At 44.7% G+C, this 26015-nt stretch overlaps 2 protein-coding genes and 1 pseudogene across 7 annotated transcripts; 1 reads left to right on the top strand and 2 right to left on the bottom strand.

The window, feature by feature from the left end:
- Positions 1–1540: 1540 nt before the first annotated feature.
- Positions 1541–14426, bottom strand: LOC123159873 (disease resistance protein PIK6-NP-like; annotated as a pseudogene).
- On the top strand, positions 6462–14070 carry LOC123159874 (uncharacterized). The gene is made up of 2 exons (XM_044577683.1): positions 6462–6932; positions 13734–14070. The coding sequence occupies exons 1-2, from the start codon at positions 6504–6506 to the stop codon at positions 13887–13889; spliced, it is 585 nt and encodes a 194-aa protein (XP_044433618.1). The 5' UTR covers positions 6462–6503; the 3' UTR covers positions 13890–14070.
- Positions 14427–16184: 1758 nt separating the features above from the next.
- Positions 16185–25232, bottom strand: LOC123156650 (uncharacterized). Of its 6 annotated transcripts, none has more exons than XM_044574791.1 (17): positions 25049–25232; positions 24443–24985; positions 23531–23792; positions 23151–23370; positions 22930–23056; positions 20603–20815; positions 19638–20183; positions 18953–19387; positions 18534–18554; positions 18395–18459; positions 18233–18287; positions 17877–17913; positions 17471–17799; positions 17252–17383; positions 17018–17166; positions 16747–16818; positions 16185–16549 (listed from the first exon to the last, which is right to left on the bottom strand). In XM_044574791.1, exons 2-17 carry the CDS (start codon positions 24581–24583, stop codon positions 16417–16419), a joined length of 2937 nt encoding a protein of 978 aa, XP_044430726.1. In that variant the 5' UTR covers positions 24584–24985; positions 25049–25232; the 3' UTR covers positions 16185–16416. The 6 variants fall into 6 exon arrangements, with proteins under 6 accessions (XP_044430726.1, XP_044430725.1, XP_044430728.1 ...); XM_044574790.1 differs by having other exon boundaries at positions 24443–24587; XM_044574793.1 differs by lacking the exon at positions 23531–23792 and having other exon boundaries at positions 23151–23332.
- Positions 25233–26015: the final 783 nt, after the last annotated feature.

The raw sequence follows: 26015 nt of genomic DNA, 5'->3' as shown, positions 1-26015 counted from the left end.
GAAACACTCTGCGACCCCGATAAGAACCAAACAATTCTAAAGCTGGAAAAAAACCCAATCATGCACGAATCTCAACACAGGGATCAAACGGACAAAAAAAGAATGAAAGCAAATTAATTTTATCCAACTGAAAATTATCAAAACCGTAAATAAAATGAGAAATATAGGATGTGTAGTAGTCTAGTAGGATAGTTTGTACAAGAAAATCTCATCTATAAAAAAACAATATAAAATATGCATAAGAATTTCTACTGTAGTTCTTGAGTGGAAACTGCAAACAGTTGAATGTTCATTAATAAAATCCTGCTGCGCCACTGCAGTCGGTGCACATGGGCTGATGGGCATTGGCACGATTAGCCTCGTTAATCTTGGTGTCAACGACTCGATCTGCATGCAAAGCTAGCTCGATCGCTCTGACTCCTTACACAAACAAATCATGCATGACTTAAGCTGTAGTAGTTGTTTGCTTGATGCAAGGTAATTCAATTGGTTAGCTTGGTTGACAGCCCTCACATGCATGCATGTTTGCTTAGTTAGAGCTTGAGATCCATCCTTGTATGGCTTGAACAAGTGTATCGGCATCGTCGAGGCAAAATTGTCAATCTGGATCTTCATATTATTACCGATGACCTGTTTTTTTTTACTTCACATTGTACTGCTTTCAGTTTGTAAAGCCAGATCTTCGTAATATAATGTTGACGTGTTTTTTTACTGCACATTGTTTTTTTTACTTAACATTTATAATGATGGCGTGTTTTCTCTAATGTTCTGACAGACATTGTTAACTGGAGTTAGGCAGATTACTGGCCAAACTTATACTGTAGTTCAGAGAAGACTTGAGGGATCGATCGAAGTCCTGCTAATTAAGATCGATGGAGACTTGCCAGACCTAGATAAGTATGAAGAGACTAGCTTGGGAGGTTCAACCGCGCGGGGGGGGGGGGGGGGGGTCATCATTAAGAAACTCAGCTTATTTGGTTAGTTAACCTAACCAAACGAATATGCCGCTAGCTAGTGGTAGTTAGCTATATTAACTCAATCGACGTTAAATGTCATCTGCACGCAGACCCATTTCAGGAACTGAGCAAAATGACAGGTACACAAAGATCGATATATATACACATCCAAGTTGAATGTAGATACCCTTTTGCAAGGATGGGAAGATGGATCTAATTTATAGATTTTTGTAGCGTTAACACCAACCAACTCTTTATGGTATCAGTATGCTCCCTCCGTAACAGTCACTAATCATAACCAAGACAATTAAGCAGAAACATGTACAAATGGCTAGTAGAGTATTGCATTAGTATATGAGCAAGTCTGGAACCGGCAAGATGAAATTACAATGGCAGGTAGTTCAAAATTGGAGAAAAAGGGAAATAAACAAAGCCCTTTACATCAACTAATTAAACACATATCACAATGATGAAAATGTGGAAGAAAAGTGTATTACACAAATGAATCAAGACGTACTGGATCTTGAGCTAGTATGGTAAAAACACAAAGGGGGATAAACCAAACTGCCATGGTTGATGACCCTTCAGGACGAAGGTGGTGGTTACTCCAGCTTAACGATAGGCTTCGTTTCTTTCAGGTGCTCCTCAGCAAGCTGGTTATCGAGTTGTTGCTTCAGTGCTTGGGAGTTGGAGCCATTAACGAGCACGACTTCCTTGAGTTCTTCTAGGTTTCCTAGGCCACTGAACTCATAGGGTGGTGACCCACCGTAGCAGTCAACCTTGAGAAGCTCAAGTTTTCTCATTGTACATGATCCAAAAGTCACACGTAAGCCGCAGGAGCAGGAAATCTCGAGGATCTTGACCTCTTTATAGGAGTCGTGCTCAAATCCATCAGCCATGATAAGGAAGTTGAGGTCACCAGCTTGATGCTGCTTAACACGAAGAATACATAGATATTGAAGGCTGCCAAAGAACCCTATGACACCTTCTGGTAAAGAGTCCATCTCCAACTCTATCTTTGCGAGCTTTCCAAACTTTGCGAGCTGAACCGTATTTGTCAACTTAACTTCAAGGCCATATAACTTAAGGCTCCGCAGGTTTCTACAAGGCAGGGACATCATGTCATCCTGAGCCAAGCAACTTCGATTTTTATTGTCGTTGTCCTGCCAAACTGACAAGGATTCCAAATAGACATGACCCTCAATTGCAGAGAAAAACTTGCCACTATTCTTTCTGTTGATGCCAGACACTCCGAGCTTGCGTAAATGGGTAAGCTTCTTGAGCTCTTCCACCATGGCCTTCCCTCCTGAAGCAACGACATTGACAACACCAAGGGTATGCAACGCCGTCAATTTCCCAATCCAGGTAGGCATCTCAACACCGGCTTCCGCACCGGCTCGTCTGTGACAACACAAATGGAGCAACCAGTTGAACGATGAAACTACAGGCAGTGAGGTTGATGTTGGAACAATGGTACCGCAGCCAGCCCGAATATATTGCAGCCTCTGTAGCTTGGTGATGCTTGCTGGAAGGGTGACTATGGAGGTTTCTTTGACATCCAGAGTCTGGAGTTGCCTGAGATCACCTAATGAATTTGGGAGATGACAGATCTCATTGCATCCTCGTAGAGAGAGGAACTTGAGATGGCGGAGAAGCTTCACCATCTTGTCTACATCTGCATCCTTTACACCAGATGCATTCTCCAGATCAAGCACCGGAAGAAGCTTCATACTCTCAGATATGAAGAATGGTTCCCACTTCCCAAACACTGTTAGTGACCTAAGCCTTGAGAAGTCAATGCTCTTGTACACAATTATGTCTCTGGCCCATCTTCTCAATATGACAAGGTGACGCCCTCTGCTTTGGGTGGTTAGGGCAAAACTGCCACCGAGTTCAAACACAAGGTTCTCTTCCGTTTGCCGTGAGATGATGTACTCGTGAATGAAGCCATTGAGTTGGTAAAGACCCATCCTTGTATCTGGTTGTGCGCTGGTCTTGGCTAACTGTGGTACGTGCTCGAATATGCTCAGTTGAAGGAGCTCGGAGAAGAACATCTCCCCATTCTCCTCTGCTTGCATCCCCACACTTCCCCTGGAATATCCCTCTGCAATCCAACGCCTTATTAGTCGCCTCCGCCTAATGATATTACCTTGAGGAAATATTGATAGGTAGAAAATACATGGCTTGAGGAAAGCTGGGGGATTAAGCACCATGGAGTGCATCCAACTAAATAGATCCTGTAGGTTATCAAACTCCGGATGGGTCTCCAGATGGTGCATAAATCTCTGATTCAAAGACAGCAAAATTTTGTTCCTTTCAGATGTCTCCCTGACCAGTAACCCTGCAGATATAGGTGATATTACTTTGGGAAGACCTCCACACTTTGAAATAAGGTCTCTTACTTCCAGTTCGTGATCGTTGAATGGGTATGAAGTCTTCTTCAGTACCTGCGTACATTGTTTAATCGATATAATTACCATCAGAAAATGCAAGCAGAGGGAAAATGCAATAGTTATCCAATACCATAAGAAAAATCTTTTGTGGAGAAGTATCATCACTTTAGATTGCATAATTAAGGATCAGTATTGTGATATAAAATGGTAAAAATAATCTAGGAAATCTTACGCATGACGCGTGATATTTGCAAGATCTGTCCACACAATTTACTATGAACACTACACATAGAATCCTTTAAAACCAATGAAAGAATGTCTATTTTGTGAATATACCATGCAGAGAACATTCTCCACAAATTAAGAGCAAACTATGAGAGATATTCCCTCTGTCAACATATAAGACGTTCGAGGTCACTACTTAGTGACCTAGAACGTTTTATATTTGTTTGCAGAGGGACTACTTAATAAGGCTGACGTAGGAAATTTCCTGGTTTCCGAAGCGATTGTAAGGGGACAATGCATGCAAGGAATTAGCTCATTAGATGATTCCACACACACACACACACACACACACACACACACGCACACACACACACGCACGCACACACACACGCACGCACGCACATCATACTAGTTTTTTGAAGAGATCAAAGGCGGCATTAGCTTCTAGAGCCTTGACATTTAACACAAGCTCTTCTTTATTTGTGCAATATTTTGCGATGGTTTGATCAGTTGTGATGACAATGACAACACTATTTAAATATTTGGATACCAAAGCAGCCTCTATCATGTCCCAATCCTTCGTGGACTTGAGATCATCGATAATAATGAGACACCAACCCTTTTTCAGAAGACGGTGACACTCTTCAGTTGGGTCTTCTTCCGAATGAAAACCTGAAAGTAAGATCCGATACAAGTCCCTCATGTTAAATGGATGTGATACATCCACCCAATAATAGTCCTCATATCCGCCACCTTGAAGTTGAAGCACTGTGTCGTAGAATATTTTTTTGACTAGAGCCGATTTCCCGACCCCAGGCATCCCCCACACGGACATAACTGGGAGAGAGTTAACACGTGCCTCAGATAGACATGTAACAAGTTCAGTCATTTGAGACTCCCGTCCAACAAGGCCATCATTCTTCTCCTTCCATTCCTTTGCTTCCTGTTTAAGTGACATGATTTTCTTCTCTCTAATTTTGTCCTCCATAGAAGCCGTTGGTTTTTTGCCTCTATCTTCATCGCCATCAGAATCCTGTATATACGAGGAGAGATATTTAAATGCAAGAACAGTACTAGTAGAGAGATTAGCATGCAAGTAATACTAGAGAGAGGCGCTAACAGTACTATCTGTGGGCTACACCAACAGTGATGCGCGCTAGCTCTTGCCTACTGTAACAATCCCAAACGTGTTCAGTACATAAGTAGGTTCGTCTACTGAAAATAAAAATTACTATGTTTTCCTACAAATTTATTTCTGTATATGTCCATATTTTAATAATTTTAGCAGAAGCAATCATCAAAGTTGTGTCTTGGAGACCTTTGTTTTATACTCACTCTGTGAAAACAAGTCTTACATTAAGTTACATAGGTTGTACAAACTAGTAATGACTGAAACTTAATACTGTATTACTGGATGTAATTAATCGTGCTTTCTGCACAAATAATATTCCTGAAAGAATACAACATGTTAATGACTGAAACATAATTACCTTGAAGAGAGCACAAACAGAGTGCTTGTCTGAGAACTTCCCGAGCTCCACTATCTGGTATAACTGTCCGATGCACAAGGTTGCTATTTCGGATCGCTGGATTGACACGATGATCACGCTGCTATTTTTAGTGTCAGGAAGAAATGCCCTGATAGCATCCCAATCTACCATGTGTGACAGGCCTTCCAAGACGATGAGGTACCTCTTCTCCTTGAATAGCTGCTCGAACTCAGTGAAGAGATCCTTTTGAGTGGCCTCCATCTTCTCAAAGATATCAGTACCTATGGTTGTTCTTTGTTCCATGCAAGAGGTTGCATGGAACTGAGTCATCATGTTGCGTATGAACTGGTGGGGACTGAAAGGATGCACGATTTTTACCCACGAGCGGAAGGGGAAGTCATGGCGTATTTCTTGGTTGTTGTAGGCCTTCCTGACAATGGATGTCATCCCATCATCACAGGCGGCACCCCAAACCGAGATCACTTGGAGGCCATTGTTCCCATGATTCTTCCTGATGATCAGCCGGGTGAGACCCCCAAAGGCTCGCTGCTTCTTGGTGGCACCCCTTGCCTCCTCGAGCATCTGAAATGCGATCCGGGAGACGGCGATGGCGGGTGCCAGCTGCTGCTGCATGACGAGCTTGGATGCAGAGTCGTTGATTTAGTTGTAGCGCCGGTAGCAGTTGTTGACGTCCTCGACCCTGCCCTTGAGATGCTCTATCTCCTCAACCGCCAAGTCCAGTGGCAGAGGGGGTGCCAACCAGGACGGGAGCAGCCTGCGCCAGAAGATTGGCTTGTCGTCCAGATGAACAACATTTTCAACGCAGTCTTCGACATCATAGGCCAGTTCCTTTATATGCTTCACCCATGTCCTCACCAAATTATTGTTCATCTCCTTGTTAGCACTAATCATGTCATTAGGTATCTGCATGTTGAATATTGCATGTAGTTTAGTCTAGGGTCTGGTGAAGCTTCAGTTGTACGCGTGAAGGAGACGAGATGTCAGGCAGCCGTGCGATGCGGCGAGCACGACGAGATGTCGATGGTGCCGTGTGAAGCGGCAAGACGCGATGAAGCTGGAGCGGGACGGGCCACAAGACCAGGAGGAGTCGGGTGATCTGGCAAGTTCGGGCGAGTTCTGTGGCCGTTGATGAGGCTACCCAAGGACTAAACTTGGTCGTACAGGTAGCTAAGGTTGTTAGCTAGCCTCATGCATGGGTTGTTAGCCTGCTGCATGCAAGTGGTTAACGTTGAAGAGAAGCTACGCAAGTTGGGGACACAACTAGTGATTAGTTTGTTAGTGCTAGTGAGTAGTGGCCGGTTGGCCAGGCCATCCACATCATGGAGTGATTTCAGGAGGTGGAGTTAGTGGCGTATGGCGTTAGTGCGTGGGTCTTGGCTGAGTGCCAAACTTTGTATAAATAGTCATCTGATTCAGTAATGGAAAATGAGGCCGTGAGGGCTAGAGCAGAAACATGTAGGCTAGAGATGGAAGGGGCGACGCGGGCAACACAGGTGACACCCGTGACGGCCACTTCGGGCCGGCCGCCGGTGACCTCCGGTGTGGGGCGCGCCGGTGGTAGGTTCTGGGCACTTGCGGAGGCCGATCCAGAGGACGATGATGATGAGGACAACGCCGGAGGTTCGCCGGAAGCCTACCCGCCGACGCCATCGTCGGTGATTTGCGAGGCTTTTGACCCTGGCTATTCGGAAGAAGATGTGGCGGCCATAGTCGATGGCATTGTCCCAGTTGATGATCCAGCGCGGCAAGGTTTGGGACGAGAGGACAAGGTCGAGATCGTGCGTCGGATGGTTCATCGGTGGACGGCGGCAGCGGCGATTCGGCCATGGAAGGGGCCGATCCCGAAGGTAAGTCTCCCTAAACCAACTTTGTCCGATTTCATTACGGAGGAGTCATGGATTGTGGTGAAGAAGAAGAGGCCGCGGCGAGCATCGGCGGTGAAGACGCCGGCGCCGGCGTTCGGCAGAAACGGCGACATCCGTGCCGATCGGATCTCACGTTTGAAATTTTTGCTTAACGTTGATGGGCTGCAATCGAAAGACGGTTTGGAGGGCCCAGTCGATGTTGCGCCTTTGGGCCAAACGAGTTTTTTCGAGGTCGGGCCGGGACTAGCTGGGTTACAGACCCAGGCAAAACCGGTCCACTTCGACGTGCTGGAGATCGCTTCGGATCGAGGGCAATCCCATGCACGATCTTTGACCTTCGACAGCTACGGTCGCGCTAGGGTTCGCCGCCGCGGGCACGTTGGTTTTCCGTCTGCTCTCGTACGAAGGCTCAAGCGGGTACCTGCGGCTGCTGCCGTCTTCATGCCGCCCAAGGGGCCGCCACCGGCGAAGGCGCCTGCGAGGGCTGCGCCGGGGGGTCCGGCTGCCGCTGTGCCTACCGCGGCTGCGGTTGCAACACCGGCGACGGCTGCGCCGGCCATAGCCAGGGCGGCGGTGCCGCCTCCTCATGTGGCCACCCAACCCCAGCCGCAGCGACCTTGGCCTAGGCAAATGGCTGCCGGCCGGGGAGGCGCTCCCAATGGGGTAGCCGGCCGGGGTGGTGCCGCCAATGGTGCTGCCGGCCGTGGGTCGGGGGCATTCGCGGGAGACAGCCGCAATCCTCCCCGTGGTCAGTGGGGTGATGATGGCTACGACGCATATGGTCAGGGACTGCACCGAGGTTCGTCGTCCACCGGTGGTGGGCGAGGCTACGCTTGGACGGAGCAGGGTAATGCTGGCCGGGGATTTCAAGGACCACCGGGGAACTTTGTCGAGGGCGCGGTTGGCCCCAGCCGCTTCCGAGGACGCTTCCGTGGTGGGCGCGGTGGATTTCGGGGCCCCCCGCGTACTTTGCCCGGTGCCGCCTCGGAAACTTCTGACATGGCCACTGATGAGGCGGCTCTGACCCAGACAGTGGTGGAGACGGTTAAGGCTCTTGCTGATGTGGCCGTCCCGATGATTGCGCAATCGGATGATGCGGAGTCTGATAAAGGCTCGGAGAAGGCCGGAGGTGACAAGCTGTCTAAGTGGGCGGCTAAGAAGAAAAAATTAGTCTGTTTCCGCTGTGGGGAGACGGGTCACTTCATGGTTGACTGCTCTGCTGAGTTATGTGACATTTGTCGAAAACCTAAGCATGTGGCGGCTGAGTGTCCGCTTCTTCTCGGGCCCAAACCGACACTTAATATCTACGGGCTCTGTTGCTCTGAGTTGATGTTCTTTGAGTCACCTAGTGTGGCTTCGGTGGTTCCTGTCATTGAAACCTCCTTCCCTGGGGTGGTTAAAGTGATCACCGGACCGCTCACTGAAGCCCAGATTATTCAGCAGTTGCGGGAATTGGCTCCAGGAAATTTCAAATGGTCCTTGATGAAACTTTCTGATAATTCTTATAAAGTGGATTTTCCTTCTAAAGAGGATCAGAAGAGGATTCTCAAGTTTGGCATGAGTCGAGTTACTGGAACTAGCTTTGTGTTGCAGTTTGATGAGTGGAAAAAGAAGGAACCGCAGGGCACACCACTGACTCAGATCTGGGTTCGCTTTTCGGGGGCACCGTCCGAGCCATTGGATGATTTTTTGTCACGTGGAGCTTGGGGTCCTTGCTCGGTAAGACTGAGCAGGTGGACATGCCTTTTACTCGTGCTCACGGTGTTGCTCGTTTGTTGATTAGAGTGGCTAACATTCAGTTCTTGCCGGATGTGGTCAGATGGTGTTATGAGGGGGTTGCTTACATGTTGAATGTCGAGTATGAGGACCCGGACTTGTTTCAAGATTTTGAGGAGTTGCTACCTATGGATACCTCTGAGGGGGGTGGTGCTTCTGGGAACCGGGGAGAGGACGCACCCGGTGATGGTGACAGGGGTTCCAGGCCTGTGGAATCGCCTAAGCCAGCAGAGTCTGCTAAGGGGAAAACACCGGGTTCGGCACCGTCCAACATGCTTCAGCTTGGCTCTGTTGGGGCTTTCTCTGCGCCTTCTCGTCTTTGGAGTGATCGTGTGGAGTTGGATGATCCGTCTGAGCACGTGCCACCGGTGATTCCGGAGGGAATGAGGGCTATGGAGGACAGACTGGCTGTTCACGAGGTTGTTTCTTCCCCTTCATCCCCTGCACCGCGGCTGGACATGACGACTCTTGTGGACGACTCGGCGGAGCTGGCCGGGAGTATGGTCAGGACCAGCGCAGTACTTATGATCACTCCGGAGGCTCGGCGGGCATTGGATACTGGCCGCAGACAGGTGTCTTCACCGGCCAGTCCGGCTAGGGAGACGTCTTCACCACTTCACGCTGCCGTTGGTGCGCCGGGGATGGGGGTAGTTGCCTCACCTGCCCCCACAGTGTTGGGTGGGCTGGGTGGAGCCGCTGCAGCTACTTCCCCCTCCTCGGTGCGCGGCGTATGGGCTGCCCCGGAGCCGGCTGCTGGCGGGTCGCCTGTTGACGGGCTGCAGGCGGTGCCTCCGTCTACTTCTCCTGCGCTGGTGACGGCGACACGGGGCGTCGCTGTGGGGGGAGGGGCAGGCGGTCTCTCCCCTTGCAGGGCTTCCCGCGAGGAGGTCATCGCTTTTGGTGGTATCCCGGACCCTGTCTCCCAGGGGAGGCGGATCAGCGGGAGGTTGCAGGAGCAGCCGGATGTCGATGACATTCAACTACGGTGCGCTGTGAGAGCTGCCAAGTTGCAGGACATTGAAACCACCACTGGTATGTCTGTTATTAAGTCAAATTCCATTTTGCATTTCACTGATAATGAGATCATCCATAATGCAAATCAACTAGGAATTTCACTTGGTAATAATGATCTTCAGATTGCTAAATCAGTTAATGACATTCTTGATTAGGAAGCTGAGCGTGCGGTAGATATGATTCGTCACATAGCTGCAGTTAAACCAATGAATGATTCGGAGATTGATGCGCTTGGGGTTAGGGTTCTAGATGGTATGTGTGCCGATCTTGACCCTGATGGTCTCGAGGCGGAGGAAGACTCACATCCTGATACTTCTCTCCATGTTGATGAGCATTTAGAGATGGATGCTGAGGATGAGGGTCATATTCCCGGTGGTTGATATAGTCAAGCCTAAGCGGACATGGAAAAGAAAGGTTTATCCAGTTTCCGCTGTGCGTAGGAGTGCTAGGATTCGTACTGCCAAAAAATTTCATGATGACTTATGAGAGGCATTTTCTGGAATAACAGAGGTCTTAGAGACTTGGATAAAAGGAGGTTTCTGGCGGATGCTTCTCTGGAACATCATTTGGATTTCATTGCTTTGTCCGAGACTGGAAGAAGTAATTTCACTAATCAATTTCTCGCCACTTTGTCTGGGGGGTAGATTTTGATTGGCACTGCCTCCCACCTCGGGGAAGATCCGACGGGGTTTTACTTGGGGTTAAGTGTGAAACGTTGGAGGTAAGGAGCGTAGTTATGGGCGAGTTCGCTGTCAAGTTTCGGGTTAGATCGAAGGCAGATGGGTTTGATTGGGCTTTGGTGGCAGTCTACGGAGCTGCTCAACCAGAACTCAAACCAGATTTCTTGGCAGATTTGGTGCGCATCTGTGCTAATGAACAGTTACCTCTCTTAGTGGGAGGGGATTTCAACATAATCCGAAGAAAAGAGGACAAGAATAATGCCAATTTTGACGGCCGTTGGCCCTTTATGTTCAACACTATCATTGAAAGTTTGGATCTCAGAGAGATCGAACTCTCGGGTAGGAAATTCACTTGGGCTAATTCGTTACCGGTCCCAACCTATGAGAAACTTGACCGAGTGCTAGCTAGTGTTGAGTGGGAACAGAAGTTTCCACTGGTAATGGTGCAGGCTTTGACTCAAGGTGTCTCGGATCATACACCGCTATTAGTCGATTCCGGAGTTCAAAATTTTGTGGGCAACAAGAACTTTTTCTCGTTTGAACTTGCCTGGTTTGAAAGAGAAGGGTTCCTCGAGTTGTTAGCTAGAGAGTGGGCTATGGACTCGGGAGGTAGGACACCTATCGACAGATGGCAATCCAAGATTCGTCATCTCCGTCGTTTCCTTCGTGGCTGGGCTAAGCACACGCATGGGATTTATAAGGTGGAGAAGGACAGACTTCTTCTAATCATTCAAAATTTAGAAGCTAAAGCAGAAACCTCTATCTTGGATGCCACTGAGTTGGCATCAAAGATAGACGCAGAGATGCAGCTTAAAAAACTTCTCCGTGAGGAGGAATTGAAGTGGGCATTGCGAGCCAAGGTTCGCAAAATCGTAGAAAGCGAGGATAACACTCAATTCTTTCACATGATTGCGAATGGGAAGCATCGTAAGAAGAGAATTTTCCAATTAGAACAAGATGAAGGAACGATAGTTGGTCAGGATAATCTCAAAGAGTACATTACCAATTATTACAAACAGTTGTTTGGTAACCCGGTAGAGACATTCGTGTCGTTGGATGAGTCTAGGGTTGAGGATGTGCCTCAACTTGAGACTGCCGAGAATGAGCTCTTGACTGCTCCTTTCTCGGAGAAAGAGGTGTTTGAGGCTATTACTCAAATGGAGAACAACAAGGCTCCAGGTCCGGACGGGTTTCCGGCGGAGTTTTACAAGAAGTGTTGGCATTTTATCAAGGGTGACTTGATGCCCATGTTTCACGAGTTTTTTGAGGGGCAGCTTCAATTGTTCAAGCTAAATTTTGGGACGATTACTCTTCTGCCTAAGAAGACGGACGCTGTTCGGATTGAGCAGTTTCGACCCATTGTTTGCTAAATGTGAGTTTCAAGATCTTCACTAAGGTGGGGACAAATAGGCTTACACAAATAGCACACTCAGTAGTTCAGCCGTCTCAGACAGCTTTCATGCCGGATAGAAACATCCTGGAAGGGGTTGTGGTCTTGCATGAAACGCTCCACGACATCCACTCCAAAAAACTTGATGGCGTAGTTTTTAAAGTGGATTTTGAAAAAGCATATGATAAAGTCAAATGGCCTTTCCTTCAACAAGCGTTGCGTATGAAAGGTTTTGATCCGGCATGGAGAAACCAAATTGACTCTTTAACGCAAAAAGGGAGTGTCGGGATTAAGGTGAATGATGACGTGGGTCACTATTTTCAAACACACAAGGGGCTACGGCAAGGAGACCCTATGTCACCGATCCTGTTTAACATAGTGGCTGGCATGCTGACTATTTTAATAGGTCGGGCAAAGGATGCAGGACAGGTAGGTGGCCTGGTTCCACATCTAGTAGACGGCGGGTTATCTATTCTCCAGTATGCTGATGATACTATCATATTTATGGAGCATGACATGGCGAAAGCAAGGAACATGAAGCTGCTGCTATGCTTATTTGAACAATTGTCCGGGCTTAAAATCAACTTCCACAAGAGCGAATTGTTTTGCTTTGGAAGAGCTAATGATGACCGGGAATCGTATCAACAATTGTTCGGATGTGAATTGGGTTCTTTACCATTTACGTATTTAGGTATACCCATTCATCATCGTAAGCTAACCAATGCTGAGTGGAAATGTTTGGAGGATCGTTTTGAAAAGAAACTGAGCTGTTGGAAAGGAAAGCTCATGTCATATGGAGGTCGATTAATTCTGATTAATTCGGTCCTTACTAGTATGCCTATGTTTCTGTTATCCTTTTTCTTGGTTCCGGTCGGAGTTAGGAAAAGGTTAGATTTCTATCGATCTCGATTCTTTTGGCAAATTGATGAGCTTAAACGGAAGTATAGACTTGCGAAGTGGGATATTATCTGCAGACCTAAGGACCAAGGTGGCCTAGGTATTGAAAATCTGGAAATCAAAAATATATGTCTCCTTAGCAAGTGGCTTTTTAAGTTGTCATCTGAGACGGAGGCCACTTGGGCACAGATTTTACGCAATAAGTATCTCTTTGCTAAAACCTTGGCCCAGGTGTCTGTGAGACCTTCAGATTCGCCCTTTTGGAAGGGTCTGATGAGAGTTAAACAATATTTTTCAACAAGACTAAATTTATTGTTGGGAATGGTACCACGACGAGGTTTTGGGAGGATACGTGGCTTGGGGAGACCCCACTAGCACTTCAATATCCTTCTTTGTATAACATAGTCCAACGTAGAGATGCCTATGTTGCTACTGTTTTACAGTCCGTTCCCCTCAATATCAGCTTTAGGCGGACGCTTGTTGGTAATCGTTGGGAGGCCTGGCTCCATCTGGTTCGACGTTTGATGGATGTCCGGTTGTCTCGCACCCTGATCAGCTGCATTGGAAACTTACTAAGAACGGTGTGTTCTCGGTCAAATCAATGTATCAGGATGTCATTAACTCTACGGTCATCCCTACCTCCTTACATGTTTGGAAAGTTAAGGTACCCTTACGTATTAAAGTGTTTATGTGGTTTGTGCATAAACAAGTCATTTGACTAAGGATAATCTTGCAAAACGTAATTGGGTAGGTCCGTCTCGGTGTAGCTTCTGTGATCATTCTGAAAACATCAAACACCTCTTTCTCGATTGTCCGTTGGCTAAGATTCTGTGGCGGTCGGTTCATATTGCTTTTAATATCAGTCAGCCCACCTCTATTAGTATGTTATTTGGAACATGGCTAGATGGGGTGGATTCTGACATTGCAAGACACATTCGGGTTGGCGTTTGTGCACTTTTGTGGGCAATATGGAATTGCAGAAATGACTTAGTCTTTAACCGATCAACAAACATTCACTTTTTGCAGGTTATCTTCAAGGCCACGGCGTTCATCCGTATGTGGTCGCTACTCACTCCGACGGAGGCCAGGGAGCGTTTGGTTACTGCGTCTACCCGATGGGAGATGGTAGCTTGGGATATTTTTAACCGGTTTGAATGGCGGTCATGTAATAGGATAGAGTGATCCTATAGTTTTGCCAGCCGGTTGTGGCTTTGGGCTTTTCTTATTTACAGATTTTGTTATAGTTTGTACTATGACCTTTCGGTACTTTGTGACTGGTTTTTTACTTTTAATAATATGAGCCGTATGCATCTTTCTGATGCAGAGGCTGGGGCACGGCCCCTTTTCCAAAAAAAGAACTGTATTCACCAAGGATGGAGCCTCTCGGCAAAGCTAGCGGATGGTCTGCTCTTTGGTGTATGTGTGTGTATGTAGTGTGCGTTCAGGTATTCTTGAGAGAACCATAGAAGAGAGAAGAGAGAGTTGTGTGAGGCAGCTCGAGGTAGAAGAAGAAGAGCGGCACTGCGAGAAGCGGCGCCAACACTCCTCATTGGCATCGTCCAGGAAGGACTGCATCATCTCGAACTCCATATAGATGAACACAAGGTCACGCTTCACCTTTTGCCGGAGCCTGGCGTCCTCGTCGATGGCCGACTGGATCTTGGTGGCCGCCCCTACCACCACCGACTTCGCCAACCCAACCGCCAGCCGGTCCGCCATGATGTGGCTTGGCTACCTCTCTCTTTCTTCCCCCTTTGGTAGGTGTTTCTTCTTCCTTGTGTGATGGTAGGTGTAGCTAGAGAGATCAAGTGCTGGCCTTAGCGCAGGAGATGGCGTTCTTAAAGGACAAATCAATCCACGAGCTACCATCATCGGAACAGCTAATTAGACAATTTTAAACCACAAGTGCCTACGCCGGCCAGATCCGTAAGCTGCGGGAGCAAAGTCTTGGCTCTTTGTGTCATGGCGGGACGTTTGAGATTATATAATCAAACCATCGGCATGCGTGACAACTGGTGCGTCGTTTGGGGAGAACTAATAGTTTCCACGACTAACCATCAAGTCATTGTTTCTCTCATCTCTCAGAGCATCATCTAGTCGATCCAATCCAGTGGAAGAATATTTCAACCACTCCTTTGTCATATGGCTTCCTCAACCTTTCAAGTTTCTTAATAAGTCTTTGTACTAGTCCTGATGAAAATATGCACGCAAAGCTAGCCACTGTTGAATTGTGATTTTGTGATGGTGATCGAACTCCCAATGCCAACCATGACTTTCTTCCATGCTAGTTCGGCAGTGGTTGCTTTTTCTGTACTCTGCTTAATAATCCCTCCGTCCCGAATTACTTGTCGCAGAAATGGATAGAAATGGATGTATATTGAACTAAAAATACGTCTAGATACATCCATTTAGGACTAGAAGTACGTCTAGATAAATCCATTTAAAACAAAAAAATACGTCTAGATACATCCATTTATTTGAATTAATTCAAGTCTATCCAATTTCGCGACAAGTAATTCGGGACGGATGGTGTAACTAATAAGAATGATTGTATGCATAGTAATGATGAAGATGTCAGGTGTTTTAGTCACATTTAGAAAATAGTATAAATGGTATGCAATTGAGATATACTATCAAATAGTACATATAAGTGTCTCAACATTGTACTAACTTTGAAGATCGCTTGCTCCACGCGTGGGGATCGCTCGCTCTAGCGAGCGAACACGGAGTAAAGTCGAAATGAAACACATACTTCCTCTGTTTTAAAATAAGTACAAAGTTGTACTAAGATTGAGACACTTATTTTAGCACAGATGGAGTACTATGTGATAATTGTAGACCTCCTAGACTTAACCTTGGCCCCATGGATCGAGATAGTAAACTAATACATCGTGGAACAGCTCATTACAGTGCATGTGCACCAGCCGGCCGGCCCAAATATCTTACGATAAACACGAGGTTGCAACAGCTAGCTCATTAATGTGCATTGAACCAGTGTGATCTCTATCGGCGATCTCCAAGTAAAAAGTTGCGGTCTCATGTCAAGAAAAGAAATGCCGTCTGAATCTGTTGTTGTCATCTAGCTACGACTTCTGGTGAGGCAGACGAGAGCATACATAATTGGACAATTAAGCCATCATTCTGGAAGACTTTCACTTGGATAAAAAAGACGAAAGAAACAGCTAACATGCACATTACTTTTCTTTTTTGCGGGGGAACATGCACATTTAGTTCTAGCAAATTATACACATATATTTGTTAGTATATCAAACCAGCGCAGATGGACCACACATAATAAATCTCTAACAAAGTACGCATAAAAGATGTTCTAAAAAGGAACATACGGAAAGTAAAGTGGTTGCTAGGGAAAATTAACATACTTCATTGTAAACCGGAGTTAGGAGCAGGCAATTGAGTGTTAGGATGCCAAAGGAGAGTCTATTGGACCAAACATAAATTTGAGGGTGCTGTGTAAGATTGTGAGGACAACAAAATATCTATTGATGATTGTTAGTGTGTCTTGTTTATACGTTACATTTTATTCAACCTATCACAACTAAGTTTATCTCTGTCAAACCTTTCCCCTCCCAAATCACTGCTTTCCTCACCCTCTTTTCTGCCGTAAGGTTTACTCTGTCTCTTCATCTTAGCCCTAATCGGCAGGTAACAGTGCATGCAACGCCGGCGACGGATGTCTTGGATTTTTTTTTTAATATGCGTCGGTCATACCAAATGATCGTCCTTGCCGCTCATATTGGACTTCCATTTCGGCCTTGCTATCAACAGGTTCTTCATCATGGATCTCCACCATTGATACCGCTGAACCATGTCCAATGATAACCCTGATACATAGAGAGTATGTGCTTCAGTTTACATGCAAAATATCATATAGAGGGCGAGAATTGTGAAAAATAGGTGGCAGGGAAATGACAAAAATAAATGAAACTAGCACTGAAGACCATTATTTTCCACCTACAAAACATACTACAACATAACAATGCTAGGAAGTAAAAAAGACAACATCAGAAATATCGATTACCTTGTTGACCCCATCAAAGCGGCGAGACCACGGACACCTTGATGACAACCAATGTGAAGAATTCTCTCAAGCCTGGAGAATATGAAGCATCACTAATTACTTTCCGGTTACTTTAATTGTATCACATGGGAGACAACATTTTTTAAAATAAAATTGTGTGACACGAGCATCTCAAGTGATGCTAGCATTAGTTCAAACATGTGCAACGACACATGTTAGGTGTGGCAAGTTTGTGAACGTTGCAAGGACATACTCCTACAGTGCCGATTACCTGAAATTACTCAAGCTCCACAAATGAACGATGCCGTTTCTTGTACCTATAATTACAAGTGGAAGTCTGGGATGGGAAACAATAGAGACAACTGGAAACATGAAACCTTTTAGTGTCTCAATACACATCTCTTTCTGCAGGTCCCATATCTGGTTGGAACAAACAAACAAGCATGTGTTATTTTTAGTGTTATCTGCATAATGCATTGCTACATGTTTTAGTGAAATAGCAGACCTTGGCAGTCATATCCTCAGAGCCCGTAATCAAATATTGCTGATTATCACGCATGAAAAAATCTAGGCAGTTCACTTCGTCCGAATGCCCAGAAAGAGTACACATAGATCTGGAAGAATCAAGACTCCAAACCTGAACACAAAACATACGAGTTTGCAATCAGTTGGTCTTGAAGAAAGCCAATTTTCAGTTAGCATAAGAGACAAGACAAGTCCGAACCTTTACTGTGTGATCTCTTGAAGCACTAGCAAAACTGTTGGTGTTCCATGGGTTAAATGCAATCTGTTTTACAGTATGGGAGTGTTCTATAAACGTTCTTCTGCACTCCCAATCCATGTCCCAGTCCCAAAGCTTTATTTGTGTATCACATGATGACAACACATAAGGCTGTGTAGGATGAATGGCCATCGATTCAAGAAATTTATCATGAGCACGGAAACTATTGACTTCCTGCACTTCCGTTTCATAGCTGTACACGTGGATAAATCCTTCGTGATATGAACCGGCCAGAAACCATTGACGCCGTTCAATAAATTTAACAAGACAACCTACAGTGAGAATGGTCATCTTATTAGTATATCGACTTAGTTATGATAACAAAGAAACCAGAGATTTCATATCATGCCTGATGATCCCGAGACTTTAACCAAAGCAAGAAATTTCTGCCAGTAAATACAAATGAGCCCTTTGTTAGTCCAATAATGCCAACAAAAGCGTGGTACATTTTTCCATAAAAATTGAGCTTTCTGTGATGAGCCATCAAATGTATCCACAAGAAGTGGAATATTGTCAATATAAGAGATGTATAGTGTGACGGTTTTTCAGACTGTTCAGAAAAGCTTTTAGCATTTTATTACTTATGTTGAACAACAACAAACTTGCCTTTTCATGACAGAAAACATCGACGAACACTAGTAACTGTGTATGTTCAGATATTAATATGACTCTGGTACTAACTTCTGAGAGAATACAGTAACTTGCCTGCGTGTCATAGTCCCATAAACCAACACGTCCATCATAATGACCTGTTATAATCCTGCAACGAGAAGAAATTTAACCATGATAATCACAATCAATGTTGAAAGAGGTTTAGCCATTCTAATGCCTATGCATACTGTACATGATACACACTCGGTCACTCACCATGGCTCTGTCTGGTTTGCATCGAGGGAACACAATGCTGCATGGGTTTTCTCCACGAATGTGATCTGATCCAACAAAACTCGGGTAAAATTATAGAAACCAAAGGTTGGAAGATCTATGAAGAGAAAAGAAAACAGACCTTAAGTAAAGGTGGAATTGCCTGTTGCATCGTGGATGCGTGAAGAAAAAAAGAAACAAAAAGAAGCATCAGTGCATATAAACCCGCTTTCCAAGATATTCAACTGGTCACTCAATGAATTCAGCTCAGAACTCAACTGGCCTTTGCAAATTATATTTAAAAAATAGAATAGATCATATCTCATACCGGCCTAAATCCCACTGGATTCAGGTAGTTCTGTCGGCTATTCTAACATTTTTTTATACGCTAACGAAATTTCACCAACCCTGTGCAAAACCAGGACAGGCGAGGCAAGCAACAGGTCACACTAGCAGGCGGTTCCGTTCTTTCAGGTGCATTACGTACTAACATTGTCTGTACTGTATACTTCACATCTATCCTCACCGGGCAAAATATTCTGCTTACTTGAACTAACTCACCTCACATGCCGTCTCCCTTTTGGGTGCATAAACAACTTTCAGTGTCACATCATGCACCATATGCCCCGACTCTGCTGCTTTCTCAAAATATTCGTCACAATCATATTGGTTTCTGAAAGGCTTGAGGCCCTCATCACCTATACTGCTCTGAAGAACAAAATTGACATCTCTTTCTTCTGGCAGGTTTTCCCTTTTATCCGTTGTCACAACGAGAATGTAGATGGAGCTCGGGGGGACAATGCCATAGAGCGGTAGACTTAGAAAGCACCTCCTTTTGTCCATGAGCCTACTCTTCTCCATAAGCTTAAACGGCACATATTCATTTGTGTTGTTTGTTAGGTGCAGTGAGCAGGGGATCAACTTGTTGGGTTCAAACGTGAACCAAAGCTCGGGTGGGTGGATGTCAAGAAGTTTGTTGGAGCCTGCAGGGATTACCTGCAGAGGGAGAACTTAACCGTTTAACAAATTAGCATCTGCACAAATTTCCTGAAGAAAGAAAGGGCAGTTATTGTTTATGTTTGTTAGGTTGCATGCATGGAACTTAACTAATGGGATTGTACTGCAGACACTCATAGAAAAGCATATTCCACCAGGCGCGCACCAGTTTTGAATTGTCTAAAACATTGGTGCTCTAGTTACAGTACCATACTAAGCTCCTTTCTGCTTTTGCATTGAGTAAGCTCACCTCAGAGTCTGTCCCTTCTGACCCCGCATGTGCAGATGACTGTGGAACATTAGATGCCTCTGGATTGCTCGGATCATCCATACCCAAAACTGCTACTGGTGCAAGTGATGAATGCTTTGGTACTTCAGATAAGCATACTTCAGACGAGCATGGGGCTTGTAGCTCTCCGTCAAAAACAACATCCAAACTCACCTCATCAACCAAGTTGCCTGCCTCTTTATTGAACATGTCAGTAGTTATATCCCGAGCTGCAAGACCATCACTTACTTTAGTGCTCCGCACAATTAACCCGCCGGCATGTCGTGGTGCGTTCTTCTGTAGTTGCAATGTTATGTCGATACTACACTTGGATCTCGGTGGCACAATGTCTTTGGTTGGATGTGCGCAATATGGCAAGGGGGACGTTGTTTGGATGTTGAAGGCTATGCAACCATCTGTCTCATTGGTTAGCTGTATTGAGCATGACATCTGCTTGTTCAGGTCAAAAGGAAAATGTAGTTCGAGCGGCTCAATTCCAAGCATATCATCCTCCAAGTAAGGGCTTATCTGTGAGAAATGAGCAAAATACATTACCATGAATATGCTTAATTCATGCATCTCGTCTCCTAATTAAGATACATTTTGAGTCAGGCAAGAATATGTGCTTAAGATCAGTTTGACGGAAGATAATGAGGGGACCTCCTTCCTATAAGAAACAAGTAAGCTAGTGTTCAATTCAAACAAACAAAGATGGAAGAAGAAAGCCTGTGAAAGCCCGGGAGGAAAAAAACATAAGAGAAGAGGGACAGAAAGGGGAATCCCACTAGAAAGGAAAGATCAACAAACAACACAAGGCGAGAAGTGCGGCTTAAGGGATTATAAACTTATTTATTAGAAAGTTAATGTTAGCTTCTTGAAGAACAACCAAATAATGCTAGAAACTGTTAGGTGGTTGAGGATTCATGTAACATATTAAGCTCAATTACCTCATCAATTGTGGACCCATTGTCACTGCTGAATTGCCCATTTGTACCTTCCATGTCTATGAAATCACATAATATATCGCCAATAAAAGGTCGCCTGTAGGGGTCGTTTTCCTGGCAGCGCATCCCTATTTCGATGCATTTAGTTACTTGTCGGTAACCTAATGGTGTTTCCTTCCCTGATTTTTTCCACCTGTGCCTCCATCTTCTGAGTACCTGTCATTTCACAAAGTTAACTTAGAACAATGGAAAAAATATTCGCGTCAAAATATAAATGGTGCATGCTTGCCTATTTATTCTATTACTCACAAAGGTCGACAACTAACCCAATCCGAACATGTATCACAATGGACCTGCCCAAAGTTATTTTTTCCTATTACTAGTTAGCAAATCAATAATTCTTGGATCACTCGGGGGCAACATTTTTTTTAATTGCATGCACCAGCCAATTAATCGAAAAGGATGAACTGGAAAAGAAGGGTGGGGAATATATTTCAACACCCCCCTCACGTTTATGCTCGTATGAGCCTTAGATGTGGTGCTGATGTAGGCCACAACTATATTTATTAATATTGTGTGGGCCAGATCTTGAACTTGAGACCTCTTGGTTCTAATAACATATTAAGTTTCATGAAGCAACTAATAAGAGCCTTAGATGTGGGGCTGATGTAGGTTGCAACTATATTTATTAATATCGTGTGGGCTAGATCTTGAACTTGAGACCTCTTGGCTCTGATAACGTATTAAGTTTCATGAAGCAACCGGTAAAACCAAAAGTTTAAACTGATGGAGAATGTTGGGAAATCTTCATATACTTCAACAATTTGTAGCATCTTATTGTGTCTGACGGGTGTGGCAACACACCATCATGAGCTAGTAATACTTAGTTTTAGTCGGGACTGCCGCAAGGAGACGAGACCCGCAATTGATATTTTGTTAAGCTTGTACCTGGCCCATGCTGTAAAAATAGACACCCCTAGCTCATGTTGTGAAGGTAGACACCCCTATATGTGTACAAAACATTGCTCATGCAGTATGAATCATTGGTGGGGTGGGCCATACAACTTTATAGACAAGGGCACAATACAACAAACTGACCTTAGGTTCGGTGCAATCCATTGTCAGGCATCATTCTTAGGTAACCTCAACTTAGAGGCTGCATATAGAAGCCTCACATATATATTTGAACAAATGGCACCCAGCTTCGTCGTATGCGAGAGTAGAATGAATCCATGCCCGCACCTAGCTAAAAAAATTAGTGTCCGCTACCCATACCCACACCACGGGGCCAATTTTTTTGCCATAGTCGTACCCGGCTAGGTACAACATTCCCGCGGGTAAAAATACCCGCCTTGCCCATCTTCATGTCCTACTCTTGCATCGGAGTCGCGCAGAGGTCCTTGTCAGAGTACACAACCTCCTTGTTCTCCTACTCTGGCAGGTCATCTTGGACGGACTCCATATACTCGCCTCTTGGGCGATGGGTGGCATGGAGGAGACGCTCCAATGGTGGTAAGGTCTATAGGTGGGTCGGTGAGTTAGGAGGACAAGCGGTTGCAGCGGCAGGGAGGCCGCCATGAAGTATCCAGCGACTGACATGTCTGGGGTGGCTAGTGAGTTGTGAGACGGCAAGATGCAAGCGGTGGGAGCGAGCATACCTGCCTCGGAGGTTGCTAGTTAGTGAGGTGAGGTGCGGGCGCCAAGGCGGGAGGGGCGCAAGGGCGAGATCAAAAGGGGCATTGTGATGCTAGCGAGTTGAGGGAAGAGCGTCAAGGCTAGAGGGGCGCTGGGGCGAGGTGAGGTGCAGGTGCCGAGGTGGGAGAGGCACTAAGGCAAGGTGAAGTATTTTCATTTGGGAGTTCTTGAAGTTTTTGGGAACATTGGGAATGGTATGATATCCAATGCAATATAGATAGTACTCCCTTCATTTACTTATACAAGGCCACTATGGAATATACATTTGCATCTATACAAGACCACTAACAGTAATCGAGACAAAATTAATGATATTTTCTCGTACTGGCAGCTTGTTTAATAGTTGCATGCACGCAGTCATAATAACAGTCAGCTACTTCCTCCACTCAGTTTTCTTGCATGCAGGTGGGGTATTAATGATCCTAATAAACAAAAAGAAAAGCTGACTTGCAACGCATGCATTAAATTTTACATTTGGTACCTGTAATCTGAGTTTGTGGCCTTTATATAAAAATGAAGGGAGTATGTAAAGTAAGTAGCAGTTATTAGAAAAATCATAACATGCAAAGGCAAAAAAATAATTCTAGGATATTTGTAAAAGAGGAACCATATGCATGGTCTAATGGAACACTTACACTATTATTATTATCAAGGATACTCTTATGTCCCGTTACCAGTTCGATGATTATTACACCCAAACTGTATATGTCTGATTTGACAGACATCCTGCCACCATGTAGATATTCCGGAGCACAATATCCACTGCAGAAGATAACAACATAATTGCCCATTATGGCACTAAGAATGTAGAAGAACTACTATGAAAAAGAATTCGTTATTGTGATGCGTGGCTTACAGTGATAAAAAACGGTTCGCACACATGGTTTGTGAGTTCTCATCAAGTCTTGATAGACCAAAGTCCGTCACTTTTGGGACCATATGATGATCTAGCAGTATATTGGCAGGCTTAAGATCCATATGAATAATATGGTTTTCCATGTGCAGATGATACAAACCCTCACAAATATCTTTGATGATCTGAAAACGTACATTCCATTCAAGTCCTCTTAATTCGTCTGTAGAAAGAAAGAAACAGTAGCATGGAATCTTCAAACATCTGATTCAAATTTTGTTTTGTCGAGTCTATTGTTTCTCAACCATGACTTTGAAAGTAGAAGTGCATGGAAAAAACGATAATGAGGAAATAGAAGGGCTGCATCAAATGCAATGTCGTACCAGTAATATAATTTTGTAGGTTTCCATTGCTGATATACTCGAAACAGAGCAATCTTTCTCTTATTTCAGCATAAATATATTCTCTTTTACCTTCAATTTTTATCGCTACCTGCTCAGTATTAGCGCAGAAGCCAAGAAACCGGACTACATTTTTATGGTTAACCTTCAAAAGACTGTTAACCTCACGATAAAATAGCTTCTCATCGATTGTGTAGTTGCTCATGATCCGCTTCACAGCAACATTTCCATTTCGTAGGACACCCTGTTTACATCTCTTGTGAGCATTTAGAGCTAGTAGCCCTGCTTGTAGAATTTTGAAAGCACGTCGCAATAAAATGTATAAAAGAAGGGACTACACATTTCAAAAGAACTCAACTTTAGTTATATACTCCCTTCGTCCCGTATTAGTTGACGCTCAAATGGATGTGTCCATACATATTTCAGTTCTAGATACATCCGTTGAGCATCAATTAATATGGGATGAAGGAAGTACTAGCCAATGATCTGACCTGACAATGAACTACCAGGATAGAGTAATATTTTCAAGTTGCTATAGTTATATCCTGTGCATATGTGCTCTAGTAAAAGGAACACATTCTCAAGCTTCCCAAAAACTTCAAGAACTCCCAAGCGTACATAGTTGAACGAAATGTGAATATGTAAAAAAAAACATCATTTGCATTTTTACAGTAAAAGCTGTGTTCATCCATTTATACATAACTTGGAGAGTTAGTTTTCTATAGAACATGCATACACGTTTCTTGGACTTGGAACACTTTGCTGCATATGCACCTGGGGTCAAACTCAAAAAAAAAAAATGTACTCTGTTCTGTTGGTGATACATCGCTATCTTTGAGATACTTAGGATATTAGGTGCTATACACAGAAATTACCTTCAGGAGGAAGAATTACCTTATAGACGGTTCCGAATCCACCCTGGCCAATTTCTCGCTCTTGGGAGAAATCATCTGTGATTTTCTTCAGAAGTGCAAAAGGTAGATTCGTTGGTTTCTCTTTTCCTTCAAGTATATGCTCCAGCATGTCATACTCCATGTACCTGTTGCATAACCTATTACACAATACACTTGAACAGAAATCACAGTAAGGAAAACTAATTTAATTTCTGAAATAGCAGAGTTAGCGCAAGGACACAGGGTAGCAGCCAGCCACAGTTCATCGCCAGATCAGGAAAAGATTGCACAGACATCAGTGATTTTACACTACTCGGTAGCAACCGCTCTCAGAATACTGGGTGAATGGATTCCGTGTTCCAGGGATGATGAGGCTTTCATGGCTTCTTGGCGTTTTGAACAAGCGAAGAAACATAGGCGGGAAAGGGGTAAGAACTTCTCGGGAAATTTCAACATCATAGCCCCGTGAAATTGAGCCGCTGCTTTCAGCGAATTACACCAGCAACCTTTCCAGCACATGCGAACAGCCAGATAGATTTCTGCCCTGAAAGATTAAAAGAACAAAATCAAATGGGGAGGGGCGGGGCGGGGCGGGGGAATCCCCTACCTTGTGCTGCCCCGCGCTGGCGCTCACGGGGAACGATGGGGGCGGCGTCCCGTCGACGTCGAGCAAGCACAACGCCGTTGGCCGTGGCGGCGGAGTCGTCGGTGCTGGCTTGCGACGGATCCGTCTCCTGCTTCCGCTCGCTGTCCGTTGACTGGGATATGAACCAGGATTCTCAAGAACACTCTACCAGCGCTGCCACTCCCGTGGAGTAGATAGTGGTGGGTGGGACCCACCGCTGAATTTCTGGTAAAAGAGTCTCCATCATTTGGATTCACACTGACAGATACAGTACTTTTACCCCCATCAAACTACTATCAGACCAAGATTTACCCTACCGGTCCATTTAAACGGCTTTTATCTACTGTACCAAATAAGATCAATCCTTTTGAAGATGAAAATCCTTGTTACATTTTATTACTCCCTCCGTCTCAAAATTCTTGTCTTAGATTCGTCTAGATACGGATGTATCTAATACTAAAACGTGACTTGATACATCCGTATTTAGACAAATCTAATACAAGAATTTTGGGACGGAGGGAGTACGTCTTTATGGGAAGAAACCAATCACGATTAATCTCTAATCAGTCTCCACAAATATTCGGTAACACCACATATCATTGTCAATGTATATAAATATTTGGCAACACCACATATCAGGCACACGTAATATCACACATAAATATTACAGCCAATTAAATATTAAGAAAAGGTATGAATCATGTTGAATCTCTACAAGTATGTATTATATATAAATGGTGTCAAACCATATAATATGTATGTCGCCGTTGCAACGCACGCGCACTTACCTAGTTAAATAAAAAAGACGACGCCAGGCAGTCCACTATGGAGGAGAAGAGCGGGTAGGGGAGAAACCGAGAAAGAGAGTTTATTCGTGTCAGTACAGGTTGAATACTTGGTTTAGAAAATTTGGCATGCAAGACTAAAGAGTTTGTCAAGTTTGACACCG

This window comes from Triticum aestivum, chromosome 7B (genome assembly GCF_018294505.1).
Source record: "Triticum aestivum cultivar Chinese Spring chromosome 7B, IWGSC CS RefSeq v2.1, whole genome shotgun sequence".
NCBI classification, from domain to species: domain Eukaryota; kingdom Viridiplantae; phylum Streptophyta; class Magnoliopsida; order Poales; family Poaceae; genus Triticum; species Triticum aestivum.
Note: the sequence above shows the minus strand (reverse complement) of the source record. Positions and strands in the feature narration are given on the sequence as shown.

Excerpts from the sequence above, each read along its gene's own strand:
- LOC123159874 (XM_044577683.1), top strand. The coding sequence starts at position 6,504 with ATGGAAAATGAGGCCGTGAGGGCTAGAGCAGAAACATGTAGGCTAGAG. Across the intron at positions 6,933-13,733 it reads GGAAGGGGCCGATCCCGAAG|GTTATCTTCAAGGCCACGGC; the intron begins GTAAGTCTCCCT and ends CACTTTTTGCAG.
- LOC123156650 (XM_044574791.1), bottom strand. The coding sequence starts at position 24,583 with ATGGAGTATGACATGCTGGAGCATATACTTGAAGGAAAAGAGAAACCA. Across the intron at positions 20,816-22,929 it reads TCCTTGATAATAATAATAGT|GTACTCAGAAGATGGAGGCA; the intron begins GTAAGTGTTCCA and ends GTGAAATGACAG. Across the intron at positions 18,288-18,394 it reads GCAAACCAGACAGAGCCATG|GATTATAACAGGTCATTATG; the intron begins GTGAGTGACCGA and ends TTCTCGTTGCAG.